General features: G+C 48.4%; 1 protein-coding gene across 7 annotated transcripts in view; it reads left to right on the forward strand.

Moving 5' to 3' along the window:
* The window catches only part of LOC142568505 (glycerophosphocholine phosphodiesterase GPCPD1-like), a 193,105-nt gene that overhangs the window by 103,766 nt on the left and 73,176 nt on the right, over positions 1-16,163 (forward strand). For 2 of the 7 annotated variants that reach the window (XM_075678419.1, XM_075678420.1), the window contains exon 1: positions 11,709-12,033. The exons of 3 other annotated variants lie outside the window; for them this stretch is intronic. In XM_075678419.1, the coding sequence (XP_075534534.1) occupies positions 12,030-12,033 (4 nt within the window). In that variant the 5' untranslated portion in view covers positions 11,709-12,029. Of the gene's footprint in view, positions 1-11,464; positions 11,628-11,708; positions 12,059-16,163 lie in introns of those variants that run through there. 2 more of the 7 variants (XM_075678424.1, XM_075678418.1) reach the window with 2 other exon arrangements.

The raw sequence follows: 16,163 nt of genomic DNA on the forward strand, positions 1-16,163 counted from the left end.
AATCGATATCTGGAAACTGGCGTGATCCTGAGAATTCATTTAAAGTGAATCCGCCTTGCGAACTCCGCGGCTATAATTTGTAATTTGCAATATGGGTCATAAGGTAATTAGTCAAAACTTAATTAGTGGATCTTTCTTTCTAATTGGTCCATTATACATTAAAATTTTTTGTGCAAGTAATGTCCGCCACTTTTAGTAGACGAGCTCATGAACTATCATTGTCCTGTCTCCCACACGCAACATTTAAACATATTTAAAAGTGTTCGCTGAAACATCCTTTATATTTTGTCCTGTAAAACTGCACAGTGGGGTTGAGCGACGCCACAGGACTGCGTATTTTGACGACAGGGGGTTTCTTTATGACATTGAACTAGGGCTATGCTTATTCACGGCGGGTTACTATTCCGCGACACACTTGCGTACTACCTATAAGGAAGCTAACTTCGAAACGTGTTTAGTGCCATTAAAAATTTCGGACCTTTAAAGGGACACGTAATATGCTGAAAATTAGGCATGATCCCATTGTTTCTCGTCAGATTTAAACAGGCAGCACTTCTTTATTTTTCCGTCGGCTGCATGTTATCGTTTAAACAAAGCGAAGATAACGACGCAGTCGTCACGATGGCGATGGTGAATCCGCTTTTTTTTTTTTTTCTCACTCTCACTCTGTTTTTAGAGCGCAACTTTTAAGGTACGGCCTCACTTGCGGAAATAAGCGCGCGCAAAGCCGCGCGCTCAAGAACGCGCACACGCGAAAGGCGCTTTCGCGGCAAGACTTCTCCAGAGAGAGAGAGAGAGAATCAACTTCTATACTGAGCCCTTAGTAAGGGTTGGTGCGCGCTGGCACCAGATGGGGTGGAACCTTCTTCTCAGGTCCCATATGCGTCCAGCAGTTCCTGGCCCCTAGCCGCCAGCGCGAGCTGGGTCGGTAGGTCGGGGCTGGACAACAAGGTCTCCCATCGCTCGGGGGGGGGGGGGGGGAGGATGGTGGGGGGTTCTTAAGCTTAGTGCACTCTGCAAGGATGTGTGCTAGAGTGCCTTTTGATCGTCTGCAAAATGGGCATGAAGTGTCATGCTCTGTTGGGAACATCTTGTGCAAGAGCACGGGATGCGCTAGCGACCCCGCTTGCGTGCGTCGCGCGATCTTTGCTGCGTTCGGATGAGTTGCGGATGCGGACGGGGAAGCCTACATCTGCCGCTTCTGTACATTTGTGTGATTTCTTTGTAACTTGTCACGGGGTGCGGTAGCTCTGGCTCGTCCTCGGCCCGGATTGACAGTTCTCGGGCATAGTGGTCGGCGAGCGCGTTGCCTTCCACTTGCGAGTGATCCGGGACCCACACGAGCTCAACGGCCCGTCCCGGTGATTTGCATTTGGTGAAGATCGCTAGTGCCGCGGGAGATATGTTCCCATTGCGGTAGCTTGCGTAGGCGGTCTGGGAGTCTGTGACCACGGTCCTCACTCCCGGTTGTGCGAGTGCGAGGGCAACGGCCACTTCTGCTTCGGCTGCATTCGTCGTCCGTATCGACGCGCCTGTGACCAGTTTATCGATGGTGGTGACGACCGCCGTTGCTCTGGCTCCGTGCTTGGGAAGCGAGGCGTCCGCGTAGAGAACCTCGGGGTCCTCTTCCAGCTGTCGAGCCGGTGCCTTGGCTCGCGCAGAGCGTCTCTCGTCGTTCCTCCCTGGCTGCATGTTGTCGGTTGCTGTTCAATTTGCCATCCTATCCTATCTTGCGTAGGACGGCCCGACCGTGCTCTGTCCGGCTCAGCCTTACTCTCTGGTGGGATAGGTGTGCTTCCACCAGCTCTTCCACCGTGTTGTGGGCACCCATTTCCAGCAGCTTCTGCGTTGACGAGTAGACTGGGATGCCCATGGCGAGGGCGTGCGGCACACTTCGGCGTGACATTTGAACCGCTTTGAGCGGGCGTTCGAGGTCGTGCTTCCGCAGGTTTGTTCCTCATAGTGCAGTCGATTTTTCTGTGCCAAAATTTCAAATGCGATTTTTTGGGGGCGTTTACCCTACCACACCCCCTTAAAGCAGAGCGCACAGGCCTGCTTTTCTATAGGCATTTTCATCGGGCGAGGAGGATAGGGCGCGCGGCGAGCCTTTCCTCCTCTCTGGCTTGGGCGATCCGGCGCGGCGCTGCTTGAAAGTATTGATGTCGCGTGCTGCGGGACGATTTCGAGATGTTTTAGATCGTACTTTGTGACATTTACGCCATGTCCGTTCATATGAGGTCGTCAGGGAAGCCTTTCGGCGCATCGGTAACTACAGTAGGTAGAAATATGTCTTGGGGGCGCAAAAATGTGACGCGCTTTATCAGTCGCGATGTGTGTATCTGTTGTGAACTATTTTGTTCCATATTGGTTTTAATTCAGCAAAGAAAACCGCTGTCTCTATAGTACCAGCATTAAGTGGTAAATCAGCTCACTGTTTGATCGTTTGGCGTAGCGAGTAAAACAGTACATAAGAGCGCATGCACGTGCACGGCCAACCTAAGGCAACCACGAAACATCTTAAGCGGCAGGCGGTATCAAATATTTGTGATACGCCGGCATCGTTCTCACGCATTTCAAATCTAGTAGGCTTGAAATTACTATATATCTACGCTAGCCTTCCTGCATGGGGCCGATGGCGCTGCTCAACACGACGATCACTGCGGTTGGTGAACCAGCATGACACACACACACACACACACACACACACACACACACACACACACACACACACACACACACACATATATATATATATATATATATATATATATATATATATATATATATATATATATAAGCTGTGTGATTCGGCAATGCCTTTTTGGCCTGTATACAGCCATAATATATGAGAGGGATCGCATAAAAAGAATTCGATGGCTATCTTTAAGTACAAAATTTCCGTAATATGTGTGAGTGCATCGTAGAGAACGGAACGAATACAACCGAAAAAAAAAATTCAGTTATCATCCTCTTTCTCGAAAAAGCAAGAGAAAACGCGCTAAGGCCGCAATACGGCCTCGCATAGTCACGCCGCACAACGTTTATAGATATATAACTGCTGATGCCGTATGCTTGGACCATGCGCCATATAGAACAAAGATATCTGTAATCCAGCACCTACCACTGCTTAGGGCGCTCGTGCGCAGTTCGTAAATGGTCACTTTGCTGGACAAACTTAATTAAGACTGTAAGGTATGCTGCGATTACTAGCCAAAACTATTTTATTCGTGGGTGGAAACATCATGTATCGAACCAAGTAGTCACGCAGTGTAACCTGCAGCGAACAGTTTGAACGCTTGTCAAAGTTTAACAGCACAGCTCCTATCGTACCAGAACGGGGCCCACGCTGTTACGATTGTCGCGTATGTTTCATTTCCCCTAAACCGCAGCTTAGAACTAGAGGATAATACTGCAATAAGGTCACATTAGTGAATGGAACATTCACAAATACACAATTGATCTCCGAGGCTGATTGTAGGCTCAAATATATGCGCGCACACATCGCGCTGCGTGCTCCGTCCGCCTCAATTCCAGCAGAAAGTCCGGCCATGCCGGCTTAAACCACTTCAGTACGTCTCACAGAACCGCTTAGCGCGTAGAAGACGCACGTCATGCTAAGTATACCGCACGAGCGCGAAAACAAACACCAGAAAATATCGCCGAACGTATACCTGCCATGCAAAACGGAGCGCTCGCCCAAGCCAGCATGCCGACTGCCCATAGATGGCGCCACTGCGTAGAGATATGGCGGCGCCCATGAAATACATTATATATATATATATATATATATATATATATATATATATATATATATATATATATATATATATATATATATATAAACTCTTTTAAAAGCCACAAGTGCTCGCGTTGTCGGAGAGTATAGCTGTCGGCCACCGTCACAACAGCTGCGGAGGCGAGATTTTGCCAATTGTGGCAGTAATCGAGTAAGAGTCGACTGCCTAGATCGCTCTCACATTCGACTGATGCGGAGGCATCCGTTGTAAAGTAAGTATGGTACTGTGCGGCGCTATTCGTAGCTATTGGGCACAGAAACCGACTGGTTATTAACCAAGTCTGTCCTCGGCGCACCTCGGCCCTGCTTCGCCTCTACTGGCGACAGCTGCTTGCAAGCAGGCTGTTTAACGACCACTGCCCCTTATGGCATGTTCAGCATGGTCATTTCAGATCGCTCTGGAAGTGATATACTGTAAAGTAACGCATGTCAGCTTTAATTTAAAGCTGTACTGCGAAAGTAAGCGCGTCTAAGAAGGACAGTCGGGCTGAACTATTGTCGTTGCATGGAACCAGCTTCAGCTCTTACTGAAGCTTGGTGGCTGTCACCGAAGGCCGCAAACAACGTTCGGAGCTTCCTGGAGCGATCCAATTCCGACCACTCGAACGTATTAAAGGGGTTGGGACACCAAATTTTGAGGCTATAACAATCATGTTGTAGGCTGCTTCCGTATGCAAGGACACCCAGCACGAGGTATTGAACGCTGCAAACATTTCAAAATAATTTTGATTTAGCTCCAAAAAGTCATTAAAAACTCCTTCTCGTGGTCGAGACCCATCGCTAGCGTTGCAGTTATGACGTCACAGAGGAGGAACGAAAATATTTACGTCATAGCACTCTAGCACAAAAACGTGACGTATGATGAGTAGCGATGAAATGCCGATTACGGAGCCTGCTGAGCCGAGCGACCGAGCATAGCCTCCACTATGACCGAGCTACAGGCATATAGAAATCCTTTCTTAATGCAAAGAAGGGGTAAGGCGTGCAGACACGGACACAAGAGGAGAGAAGTGGACAACACGAACGCCGCACGGCGGCCCGCGAACGGCAAACTGTACACTAGCCGGCCGACTCCGAAAGGGACCAGCAGGATATGCGGCGTTCGTGCTGTCCGCTTCTCTCCTCTCATTGTCGCATAGTTCGGCAGCTCGCAGCGGTCTCTCTTTCGCTTGGCTTTTCTCATTGTGAGAGCCCGTCCACGTTATCGGCACGGAGACTCGCCGCAGGCCGTTTGCCGTTCGCGGACCCCCGTGCGACGGCGGTTTTGCTCGCGAACTGCGAGATTTCCTTGCCGAAGAGAGGACGGGCCCGGGACCCATTTGTGCGGCACCCGTATGGCGAAGCGGCCAATCAGCGACCGAGGAATGGTCACTCTGGCGCCGACGGCAGCCTCACCGCCTCTGATCGTTCGGCGCCGCCGATATCGTCGCTAGGCCTTTTCCGGTTCACTTCAAAGCTAAAGCTTACGGCGCTTCGGAATGAATCACCGACTCTCACAAGCCGCAATATTTTTTTACCCTTGTCGCTCTTCGCAATGATTATAATAATCACGACATACACTTCGAATCGCCAGTTGTTTACCTCTGCTGGGAGAGCAAGCGTACGCGCGAGCAGACGACGCAGCATCGTTTTAGGTCACTATTTTTTGTGGCCCACGTCACCAAGCCGTGTTGCGTTTCCTCCTCTGTGACGTCATAGCATCCCCCGGAGCCCCGAAACCGAAATCGCTCGGCATAATAATGGTATTTTGTTAAATTATTTATCGGATATATATGAATCCCGCTGTGTGTATCGTGCTCCCTGAAGCATGACGCAACGTTTGAATCAACAAACGGATGAACGAAAATTTTGGTGTCTCCACCCCTTTAAGCACGGCATTCAATACAGCATGGCAATTTTGCCTGTCAGTATTCATAACAGTGAGAGACATTAGAATTAGTGCGATAGCCTTCGATAAAATTTATAATTATCAAATTGCAAATAGCTTTTAAAGATTTGCCTATATAGTAGTGAAGCGCTTTCTAAAAGCCAGGAAGAAGCGTCCTGCCGGGCAAGCGAGTATCCGCAACGCTACAAAACGCGATGCAGAACACGAACAGTTAGATGAGCGATGCCATAAGACGCCGGAAGAAGTAAAGAACGCCTTGGGCGCTATGCAAAGGGGGAAGGCAGCTGGGGAAGATCAGGTAACAGCAGATTTGTTAAAGGATGGTGGGCAGATTGTTCTAGAGAAACTGGCCATCCTGTTACGCAATGCCTCATGACTTCGAGCGTACCGGAATCTTGGAAGAACGCTAACATAATCCTAACCCATAAGAAAGGGGATGCCAAAGACTTGAAAAATTATAGACCGATCAGCTTACTGTCCGTTACCTACAAAGTATTTACTAAGGTAATTGCAAATAGAATCAGGAACACCGGAGACTTCCGTCAACCAAAGGACCAGGCAGGATTCCGTAAAGGCTACTCAGCAATAGACCATATTCACACTATCAATCAGGTGATAGAGAAATGCGCAGAATATAACCAACCGTTATATATAGCTTTCATTGATTACGAGAAAGCGTTTGATTCAGTCGAAACCTCAGCAGTCATGCATGGAGGCATTGCGGAATCAGGATGTAGAGGAGCCGTATGTAAAAATACTGATAGATATCTATAGCGGCTCCACAGCCACCGTAGTCCTCCATAAAGAAAGCAACAAAATACCAATAAAGAAAGGTGTCAGGCAGGGAGATACGATCTCTCCAATGCTATTCACAGCGTGTTTACAGGAGGTATTCATAGACCTGGATTGGGAAGAATTGGGGATAAGAGTTAATGGAGAATACCTTAGTAACTTGCGATTCGCCTTGCTTGCTTAGTAATTGCCTTGCTTCGTAACTCAGGGGACCAACTGCAATGCATGCTCACTGACCTGGAGAGGCAAAGCAGAAGGGTGGGTCTAAAAATTAACTTGCAGAAAACTAAAGTAATGTTTAACAGTCTCGGAAGAGAACAGCAGTTTACGATAGGTAGTGAGGCACTGGAAGTGGTAAAGGAATACATCTACTTAGGACAGGTAGTGACTGCGTATCCGGATCATGAAACGGAAATAATCAAAAGAATAAGAACGGGCTGGGGTGCGTTTGGCAGGCATTCTCAGATCATGAACAGCAGGTTGCCATTATCCCTAAAGAGAAAAGTGCATAATAGCTGTGTCTTACCATTACTCACCTACGGGGCAGAAACCTGGAGGCTTACGACAAGGGTTCTACTTAAATTGAGGACGACGCAACGAGCTATGGAAAGAAGAATGATAGGTTTAACGTTAAGGGATAAGAAAAGAGCAGATTGGGTGATGGAACAAACGCGAGTTAATGATATCTTAGTTGAAATCAAGAAAAAGAAATTGTGGGGGGGGGGGGGGGGGCAGGACATCTAATTTGGAGGGAAGATAACCGATGGTCATTAAGAGTTACGGAATGGATTCCAAGGGAAGGGAAGCGTAGCAGAGGGCGGCAGAAAGTTAGGTGGGCGGATGAGATTAAGATGTTTGCAGGGACAACATGGCCACAATTAGTACATGACCGGGGTTGTTGGAGATGTATGGGAGAGGCCTTTGCCCTGCAGTGGGCGTAACCAGGCTGCCGCTGCTACTGCTGCTGCTGATGATGATAGGACGCAAAATTTGGGCAATGGGAGACGAACGCGAACGGTTCCTTGCGCGTACTTGTAAGCAAAACAAGACTGCCCGCATGTGTACGCATAAGACTTTTTTGCATAGTATTCGAGTGAAGCGTTCCAACAAAGGTTTGCTTAATGTAGATTCCAACAATTGCTTTGGATCTGCCGCCTTTCTTCTTTTTATTGTTAACTTTATCGCACAAATTTGCAATTGCGAAATGGAAGCATGTGGAGCTATCTGAGTAGGAATTTTGAAAATGGCACCAGTACTATCGAGATATATTTCGTCCGCAAAATAAGTGACGAATTTGGTGCCGTGTACCTTTGTACGCTGTACATTGAGAACCCGTATGGGTTTCCTTTGTAGCAATTGCAGAAAGGCACGCCTTTGTTAGAAAACCAAGTAAAACTCCGATGAATTTGCCGGGTGCGTGTTCGGGGAAAGATATTTCGAAACTATATATAGTAGAAATGTGATGATTCCTACTAAATGGACGTGTCTTGAACATTCACCGGCTTCCATACTGCCTTGATGTGCGCCAGAGTTAATACTATAGCTAACATTCCATTACGAAATGTTCGTTATTGATCTTAACGCCGATTATCGCGCAGATTCCTGTGTCCGCCACCGCCGTGCACACATCCGGCGAGGAATTTCAAAATCGTCTCGAATATCTGTATATACCTGTCCTTGGCACTCGGAGAGGGTGCACGTATGGTCGCCGAGGCAACCGGTATGCGGACACATGCGACGATCGCGCGATACTCGCGCGGCGAGCAGGAGCTCGTTATATAATAAGCAGCCGGATATGTCGGTTTCTTCTTGCAGCTTCGCATTTCTCTCGGGCTATGCGCGTGACAAAGGTAGTCGCTCTTTGTTACCTGGTGTATGACGCGTCGCTCGGATGGCAAAATCTCGCCACGAATGAGCTTCTTACTTCGGTTGCGTGATACAGAGGTGGCTTCCTATATATATATATATACCCTTTTCTCGCAAGTGCACGGTCCGCACAGCGCTTCGCTTGTATACATACACTCTAAAAACAGTTGCACCCTTTGGGGTGTATATTTGCCACACAACAACAATCGTGATCTGTCTTGCCCGCATTTCCTTTCTTTAACGCTGCGAGCCCGGTACTTCCCAGGTCGCGAACGGCATGCGCGTTATCAGCATGACACAGCATTCTCGACAGGAAAGTAACGAGCGCAGCGTTTTCAAGAAAGGAAATGCGGGCAAGACAGATGACGATTATCGTTGTGTGGCAAATATATACACCCCAAAGGGTGTAAACTTTTCTTAGAATGTGTACATTATCGCTAGTGTCAGGCTGCCGTGAGCTGTTGTTGTTGAGAAAGGAATGTGATTCAGCGAAAGGAATCGCTACATTATACCTACTTCCTGACTTATTTGCCGCACGATGTACACGGTGACTGAATGCGCGCACAATGCAAAGACTGCCGACATTCGCAGCTAAATTTTGTCTTAATATATATATTATAGGTCAGCGTCTGTTCCGCTTCCGTTGTTGGTATAGCGGATATAACCTTGTGCCAAGCTTTTTGTGTCCCTGTAAACGCACTTCGTTACGCCCAAAAAAAATCGGTCGCGAAAGCGGTTGCGATGGTTAGAAATCGAACATATATTTAGATTTATCTATATAAATTATCTCCGTATAGTGCCGATTAATCTACGCATTGGCTTTTGGCTAATTATGTAATGCTTTAATGTCGAATAACGTTTTTGATCTAATTGATCTGTTGAATACGTACTTGGGTTAAATGTATGTTCCCCGATCGTCACTAATGACGAATTCGGCAAATCGCACCAATGAGCACCGATGAGGTGCGACCATGATTGGATGAAACGGCGCATTGGGGTGCCCCCCGTACGTACTGGTGCTATTTGCCGAATTCGCCATAAATATATGCGTGCAGTTGTCGTCGGATATTTTTCGTATTCAAGTAACCAATTAGGGCGCCGTAGACCTGGTGATTGGGGACGTTTATTCTTACGCGGTTCTCACTTCTTCTTTTTCTTTTCGTTCTTCCTTTTGTTGTTGTTTCTGCGTTAAAACTAGCCACGAATTGCACTAATGATTTGCAGTAAAAACATTCTGCCGAAACGGATGTACAGCTAGCACATATGCAGGGTGTCCCACGTAACTTGAGTCAAACATTAAAAATATGTAAATGCAGCGCGTAACTGGACAGAACCAACGCAATGTTGTTTGCCGTCGCTTGGAGATACTCAGATATTTATTTTATTCCGCCTAATTAGATAACTAGTCTTAATTAATTAATCAACTTTTCAAATATTATAATTATATAAAAAGTTTAAATGCGAAAATTGTAGCTCTCACTACAGCTTTCTGTTGCTCGATACGTGCTACACAAGTGTTTTTCTGGGCGTGAAAGAAGCCCGCGCGAATACACGCAAAGTGCCTCGAGCGGCCAGTCAAAGAGCAGCAGTTATGAACAAGGTCTATGAATGTGAAGATTTAGGCTGGGAACTCTACAACACAACCTTGGTAACGTCACATCGCATTCCGTGGAAGGCATATTTGCCCGTGTTCCACGGAAATCTTGTATGTCGGAAGTCATCAAACTATAGATGATTCATTATACAATTTAGAAATAAAAGGCGTTTAAAACTAGCTCCTCTTATAAAAGAGAGAGCAACATTTAAGACCGGACCATTTAGTGATTGCGAAGCGAGCGAGTCAGCGGATTCATTTAAACAGATTCCACTATGTCTGGATACCCAGGCAAAGCAGACTTCAGACAGACTGTCCGGGACAAGTGTCGAAAATATGTTCAGCAAATGCATGTGACCTATTATTAGTAGTTAAATGTGCACAGACAGAAAGCGCGTCTGTAACAATTATTACTTTAGATTGATGTGTACCCAATTTTGTAATGGCTAGGGCCAGAAGTTGTGCGCGAAGTATTGGGGCGTTATCAGCGAGACGTAGAGCAGAAGACCAGTTAAGCTGTTTGGAAAAGATGTCAACTCCGGCCTTATTTCTCTTTGTGTTGCGTCGGTAAAAATAACAAATTGAGAAGGAAATTGACTGAGATGATGTTGACGGAGCCTTTGAAATATGCGCGCTGGAATCAATTTGACCTTCAACGATTTTTTTTTTTTTTTTTAGAAACCAGGCACGATAGACTAGCTTGAAGTTTTAATAACAGCGCCTGAACAAAACTTGTGGCTGTCGATAATACCACCAACATGTTATGAAAAATGCTTCTCGAATTATGCGTGGCACGCACCTGCCTCCTTAGGTGGCGCACCAAGACGAGCCAAATCACGTCCGAGGCTCGCGCGGATCGTCGCTTCTTGGTAAAAATTGCGTTCGCGAGGGTATATTGTTTGGTGTGGAGGTTTGATTACTTCTATAGTGCAGGAATTTGGACAAAGAGTGTGCTTCTCGTGCACGCACGCCCAGTGCAAATAATCAATGTAGGGCATCCATACTGGAATGGGTTTGTTAATTTTGAAGAGGGAGACTGACCGTGCTAACATTTGTATAGCATTATAGTATATAGCTCTCCGCGCCTGGCGGCGTTCGCTCTCATTACCTCTGCCTTAGGCATGTGTGTCTCCATGCCACCGGGAACGCTGACAGCGTGATTGTTTTAGTTTACGGTTGCCGTTGCCGAAAATGTGCAGTCGTGATTGTGTCGGTCGCCTTGAGACGGTCATTTGTCATGTGGTCGGCATTTACGCCGGCATGTGCGCCCGGAGGCAGCCATCACGCGGCCCGATAAAACGCTGCTCTCGACAGCAGCCGGAGGTTCTTGTGCGCACACGGGCGGCACAGGCACAGGTGGTATTCCCCGCCGGCGTCGCCTCTTCGTTGCCGCAGAGCACGTGCACCTGGCGCGTCCAACGAACCGTGAAGGAGCTCCCTAAATTACGAGCCGTCATCGAGACCTCTCTCCCCGCTGCAGCTGTCGCCGGCGTTTACACGCAGCTGAAGGTTCCTCGGGGTCTTTCTCAGTCGTCGCTGGGAGGGGGGTTCTCGGACGGAGCAGCAACGACGGCGTCGTACCGAAGGCCCCAAGCGCTCGCGTTGGCGCGGCGGGGGGCACGTCTCGGGGTCGGCCAATCGCCGTGCGGGAGTGTTTGGACGGCGGCAAATCAAGGCGCTCAGAGGCTCGGGTGAGCTTTCGACGTCATACGCGATTGTTCTCGTGGCGGTCAGTGGTGGCAGCGGCCCCGTTTCTCTCGAAACAGTTGTAGTGGATACGTCAGCAGCAGTCGGAGGGTGTGTCGCTGCTTCTGCTCTTGGTACCGTGCGCGTAAGTGCCTCGCCAGGTGGCACTGCAGAGCGTCACGCGCGGCTCCTCTGACTGCTCAGCTGATGCCCCCTTGTCGTTGTCGTCGTCTTCTTGCGTAACGCGTGTGCTCTCCGCTGCGCTCTCTTGGGCATTCGGCGTCTGCTTTTCGCTATAATCGGAGGCCGCCCTCCCCGCTGTCGTCTGCGGCGCTTCTGGCTCCCGACCTCGCTTCCACCGACTGCACCTTCGTTGCTCCATCCCGTGCTCATCCTATCCACGCAATATGGGTGAGGTTCATGGTGTGCGTCTGCGGTACGTGGAACGGCATCGCAGGTTCGCAAGTGGCCCGCGTGCAGTTGCGAGGCGAACGTTCCAGCTTTGTGCATTTTTTTTTCGCCGCCTGCCTGGTTGTTAGAGAACGCGTTTCTTTCAACGTGGACAGCTTTGCTTTACTGAATGACGTGGTGTCGTGCTCAGTAGGTATTGGAGGTCGTCGTCGCAACTCGTTGCCCGCTAAAAGGTTAACGCCGTGTCGTGATGCGGTATAAGTTTGGGTTGCCCATCGTGAGCGAGACATCTGCAGTGTCAGCGGCAGTGTATTGTCCGCCTGCCCTTAGCAGCCGTTTCCTCTCTTGCCGTGAAATTGGGGATCTGATCATCTTGCAAAACACCATTGAGCTGCACTGAGCCTGCCTTTTTCGTGCGGTTTTCATATGCTCTGCATTTCGATAACCTAGGCGGTTTAAATGCGCTCCGGAACTGGCAGGCCATATAGCATTCGCTGGTCTCCATTCGCTTGCAGGAAAGTAAGATCGTTAAATCGACGCCATCGGAAAGTCTTGCTGTGTGAGGTACTTCGTTATGCGCGGATTTCGCTGGCGTCAGCGGAGCCGCCGTGCCACTGGGTCGGCGGAGAGACGGGTGCTTCATTAATCGAACGGTGCTGGCGATGCTTTGGAGGCCACATGTCAAGATGTGTGCGATGTATGTTTATCTGTCGAATGAAATTAGCTAATGACTTGCGTTAGTGATGGCAAACGCACGGGCGAGCTCTCGTGATGCCAACGGAAGCACCGTTCCAGAGAGCGCCGTGAGCGATATTTGCAGGGATGGGACGGCATTCTGTTTCTTCGCCGACAGAACCCGGCGGCGTATAATCCAAGCGTGAAACGTATTATTTTGAATAGTTATGCGTGTTGTGGGGGCTGCCAGAACTTGACGCCGCAACCGTTGAAGTGTTCGTCCATCGACATTGGCGGGACGCATGACTCCGTTATGGACGCGCGGCTGGTTGAAAAGCAATGATATGCAAGGAAAGTAATCGTTCAACGGGCTCATGGCAGCGCTGAACAAAATGTTGATGTAGAAGAAAATGCTGATCCTTGTTTTATCCGACGTATACAGATGGGCACAAAAAGTCTCATATGGTCTCGTAACTGTGAAACGATTGCGCCATGGCCGCTAAATTTAATATATTTTGCTTTTCTAGCTCGCCTTGCGCTCACTGAGCACCAGACAGCTTGTGAAGGGATTGCCCACGTGTCCTTCCAGTATGTTTGCTGGGGCGCGGGATGCACATTCATTTTCTGTACTGCAATCTTGGACTTTTTTTTTTTTCGCAGCGCATACTTGTCAGCTTGTCTAATCATCTATAGTGCAAAACGCATAATGTGCCGCACTATCTAACTGAAAGGTATATACCCTTCTGAAATGTTTAAATATTCGGTCAAATAGGCGCGCTACGTCATTATTTTCAAGGTTTGTCTGCCACTCCTGCCACAGCGGCGTTAAGTGTAGATATTGACGGCATAAGTTTGAGCGCCTGGTCACGCTGGGCTTTGCAAGGTTGAGTTTGCGATCTGTCACGGAAGCCTCAATTAAAAACTACACCGGTTGTTTCTACGAAGGCTGAGTAATACTTAAAAAACGTTCTCTTTTTAAATAAATGCACGGTCCTTTCGGAGACATGCATGCCGCCAGAGATATGCGTCAGGCTCCGTACGATCGAAAAGTTAATAATAATATTTGGGGTTTTACGTGCCAAAACCACTTTCTGATTATGAGGCACGCCGTAGTGGAGGACTCCGGAAATTTTGACCACCTGGGGTTCTTTAACGTGCACCTAAATCTAAGCACACGGGTGTTTTCGCATTTCGCCCCCATCGAAATGCGGCCGCCATGGCCGGGATTCGATCCCGCGACCTCGTGCTCAGCAGCCCAACACCATAGCCACTGAGCAACCACGGCGGGTGATCGAAAAGTTATTGCTTGCACCGAGAGCTCGCTTCAATTTCTCAATTTCGCTGAGCCCGCTGAAAATAAAAGTTCAAGGTAAATTAATGGATTTTGTTAATTAGGACTAATTATCACCCATCACACTGTGGTCGCCACCACTGACGGCATGTCTCCAACGGAACCTCCCTTTTATTTCGGAACTGCTATTGTTAAATATGTATTAAAATCTTCGTAGAAGCACCCGCGCTATAGTGAAGCACTAAAACGGTGTATAGACTCATAAAGTAGTCTCTCAAAGCTTTATTTTCGTTAATTTTGGGGGAATAGCTTGATTAGTGAAGTTAAAATGAGCTGCAGATGTGTTTTTCGAATTTCGCGCCGGAACTCCTGCGCGGTACGTCGGTCTGACGTCACGGATTGACGTATTTTCTCGCACTACGGCTGGCTGTGGCTCAGTAAAAGATATTGAAACTTGCCAAGTTCAGTCTTTGGATCTTTTAGAATACAGTGTAGTCTATCTCCTTTGCCAAGAGCAAATTAACTGCAGGCCCGAACACATGCTGTCAAAATTGACAATGTCACGGCGAGCTGCAGTGCAGAAACTTCAAGGGGGGCGTCGCCCCCCGTTCTCGGTTTCTTTTACTTTTTTCCGCTTAGCATATCCACTCAAACTTGTTTGGTATTATCGGAGCATAATTTACTAATACATCTCAAATAACTGTAATGTAGTGTTCTATTAAGCGCAGGCATGTAGTTCAACCACAAGCTGTCTCAAATTGCTCGAGGGGCGCCGCATTGTATAGGAGAGGCAGGGAAGGAGCGAAGGAAGTCGTTGCTGTATGCCTTCATCGCTTGTAGCCGCCTGGGTACTGTTGGCGCGCCGACAAGTGGAGTTGCGTCGCTAGGCCTTCCGGAGAGAGAGAGACAACTTTATTTATCCCATCTTAAAGGGAAAGGGCTGCGGGAAGAAGGCGAGGGAGGTTATCCTACTCGCGGTAGCCCTCCTCTACTACCTCAGCCCACCTCAGGATAGCTTCCTGAAGTTCGGGGTTGTAGTTGCGCATGGCAGCCTCCCACAGCTCCCTACTACTTAAAACTCTACAAAAGTTAGGGGGAGGGGAGTGGTTCTTGCATTGCCACATAATGTGGTTAAGGTCCGCTCTGCTAGCAGGACAAAACTTGCAGGCTGAAGTAAGGTATATTCCCGGGTGAATCTTGTGACGTAAGGTAGGAGATAGAAAAGTGCGAGTCTGTAGTTTACGCCATAGTACCTCGTGTATGCGTGACGACCGAATCATTAAAGGAGGGAGGGTTAGGCGACCTAGGCGGTAATGCCCGCAAATGTCGTGGTATGTAAGTAATCTGTCTTTGGAGGTGAATGCTGGAGGGAGATTATTGGCGTCTGAACCGTCCCCTAGTCTAGCCTGTGCTCGGTTCGTGAAAGCTCGAGCACTTAGGTGGGCCGCTTCATTGCCGATTAGGCCTGCGTGAGCAGGTGTCCAGATTAAACTTCGAAGTTGGGCTGGCGGATTGTGAGATACAATGGCTAGGGCTGTCCTGTAAACCCTACCCGCTCCGAAGTTGTGTATGGCAGTTTTGGAGTCACTTACTATGACAGAGCAATTGGGTATTGTTGCGGCGAGTGCCACCGCCGCCTCCTCTGCCTCCTCCGAAGTAGAGGCTATAATGGATGCTCCCGTCGCAATACCGCCAGTGGAGTCAACGACTGATATGGCGAACTTGTGTCCACACGGATATTCTGCGGCATCGACATAGAGCACGTCTTTGTAGTTAAATAACTTTTTCTGCAGGGCTTTAGCTCGTTGTTGCCTTCTATGTTCGTGATGAACAGGGTGCATATTCTTAGGAAGAGGAGGGATATGAAAGTGCTCATGTATCGAGTGGGGAATATTGAATTTCTCATTGGTCATGGGTGCTGGGGCAATACTTAGGGAGTTTAGGATGTGCCTACCACTGTGGGTGTTCGATAAGCGCTGGTATTGAGCGGTCAGGTGGGCTTCTGCGAGCTCACTGAAAGTATTCAAGGTACCTGTAGCCAAAAGTCTCTCAGCAGAAGCTCTACTTGGCACTCCAAGGGCAAATTTGTAGAGTCTGCGTATCAGTGAATTAACTTTATCTTCCTCGGCCCTAGTTAAGTGGAGATAGGGAAGGGAGAATGTGA

This window comes from Dermacentor variabilis, unplaced genomic scaffold, assembly GCF_050947875.1.
Source record: "Dermacentor variabilis isolate Ectoservices unplaced genomic scaffold, ASM5094787v1 scaffold_20, whole genome shotgun sequence".
Lineage (NCBI taxonomy): Eukaryota > Metazoa > Arthropoda > Arachnida > Ixodida > Ixodidae > Dermacentor > Dermacentor variabilis.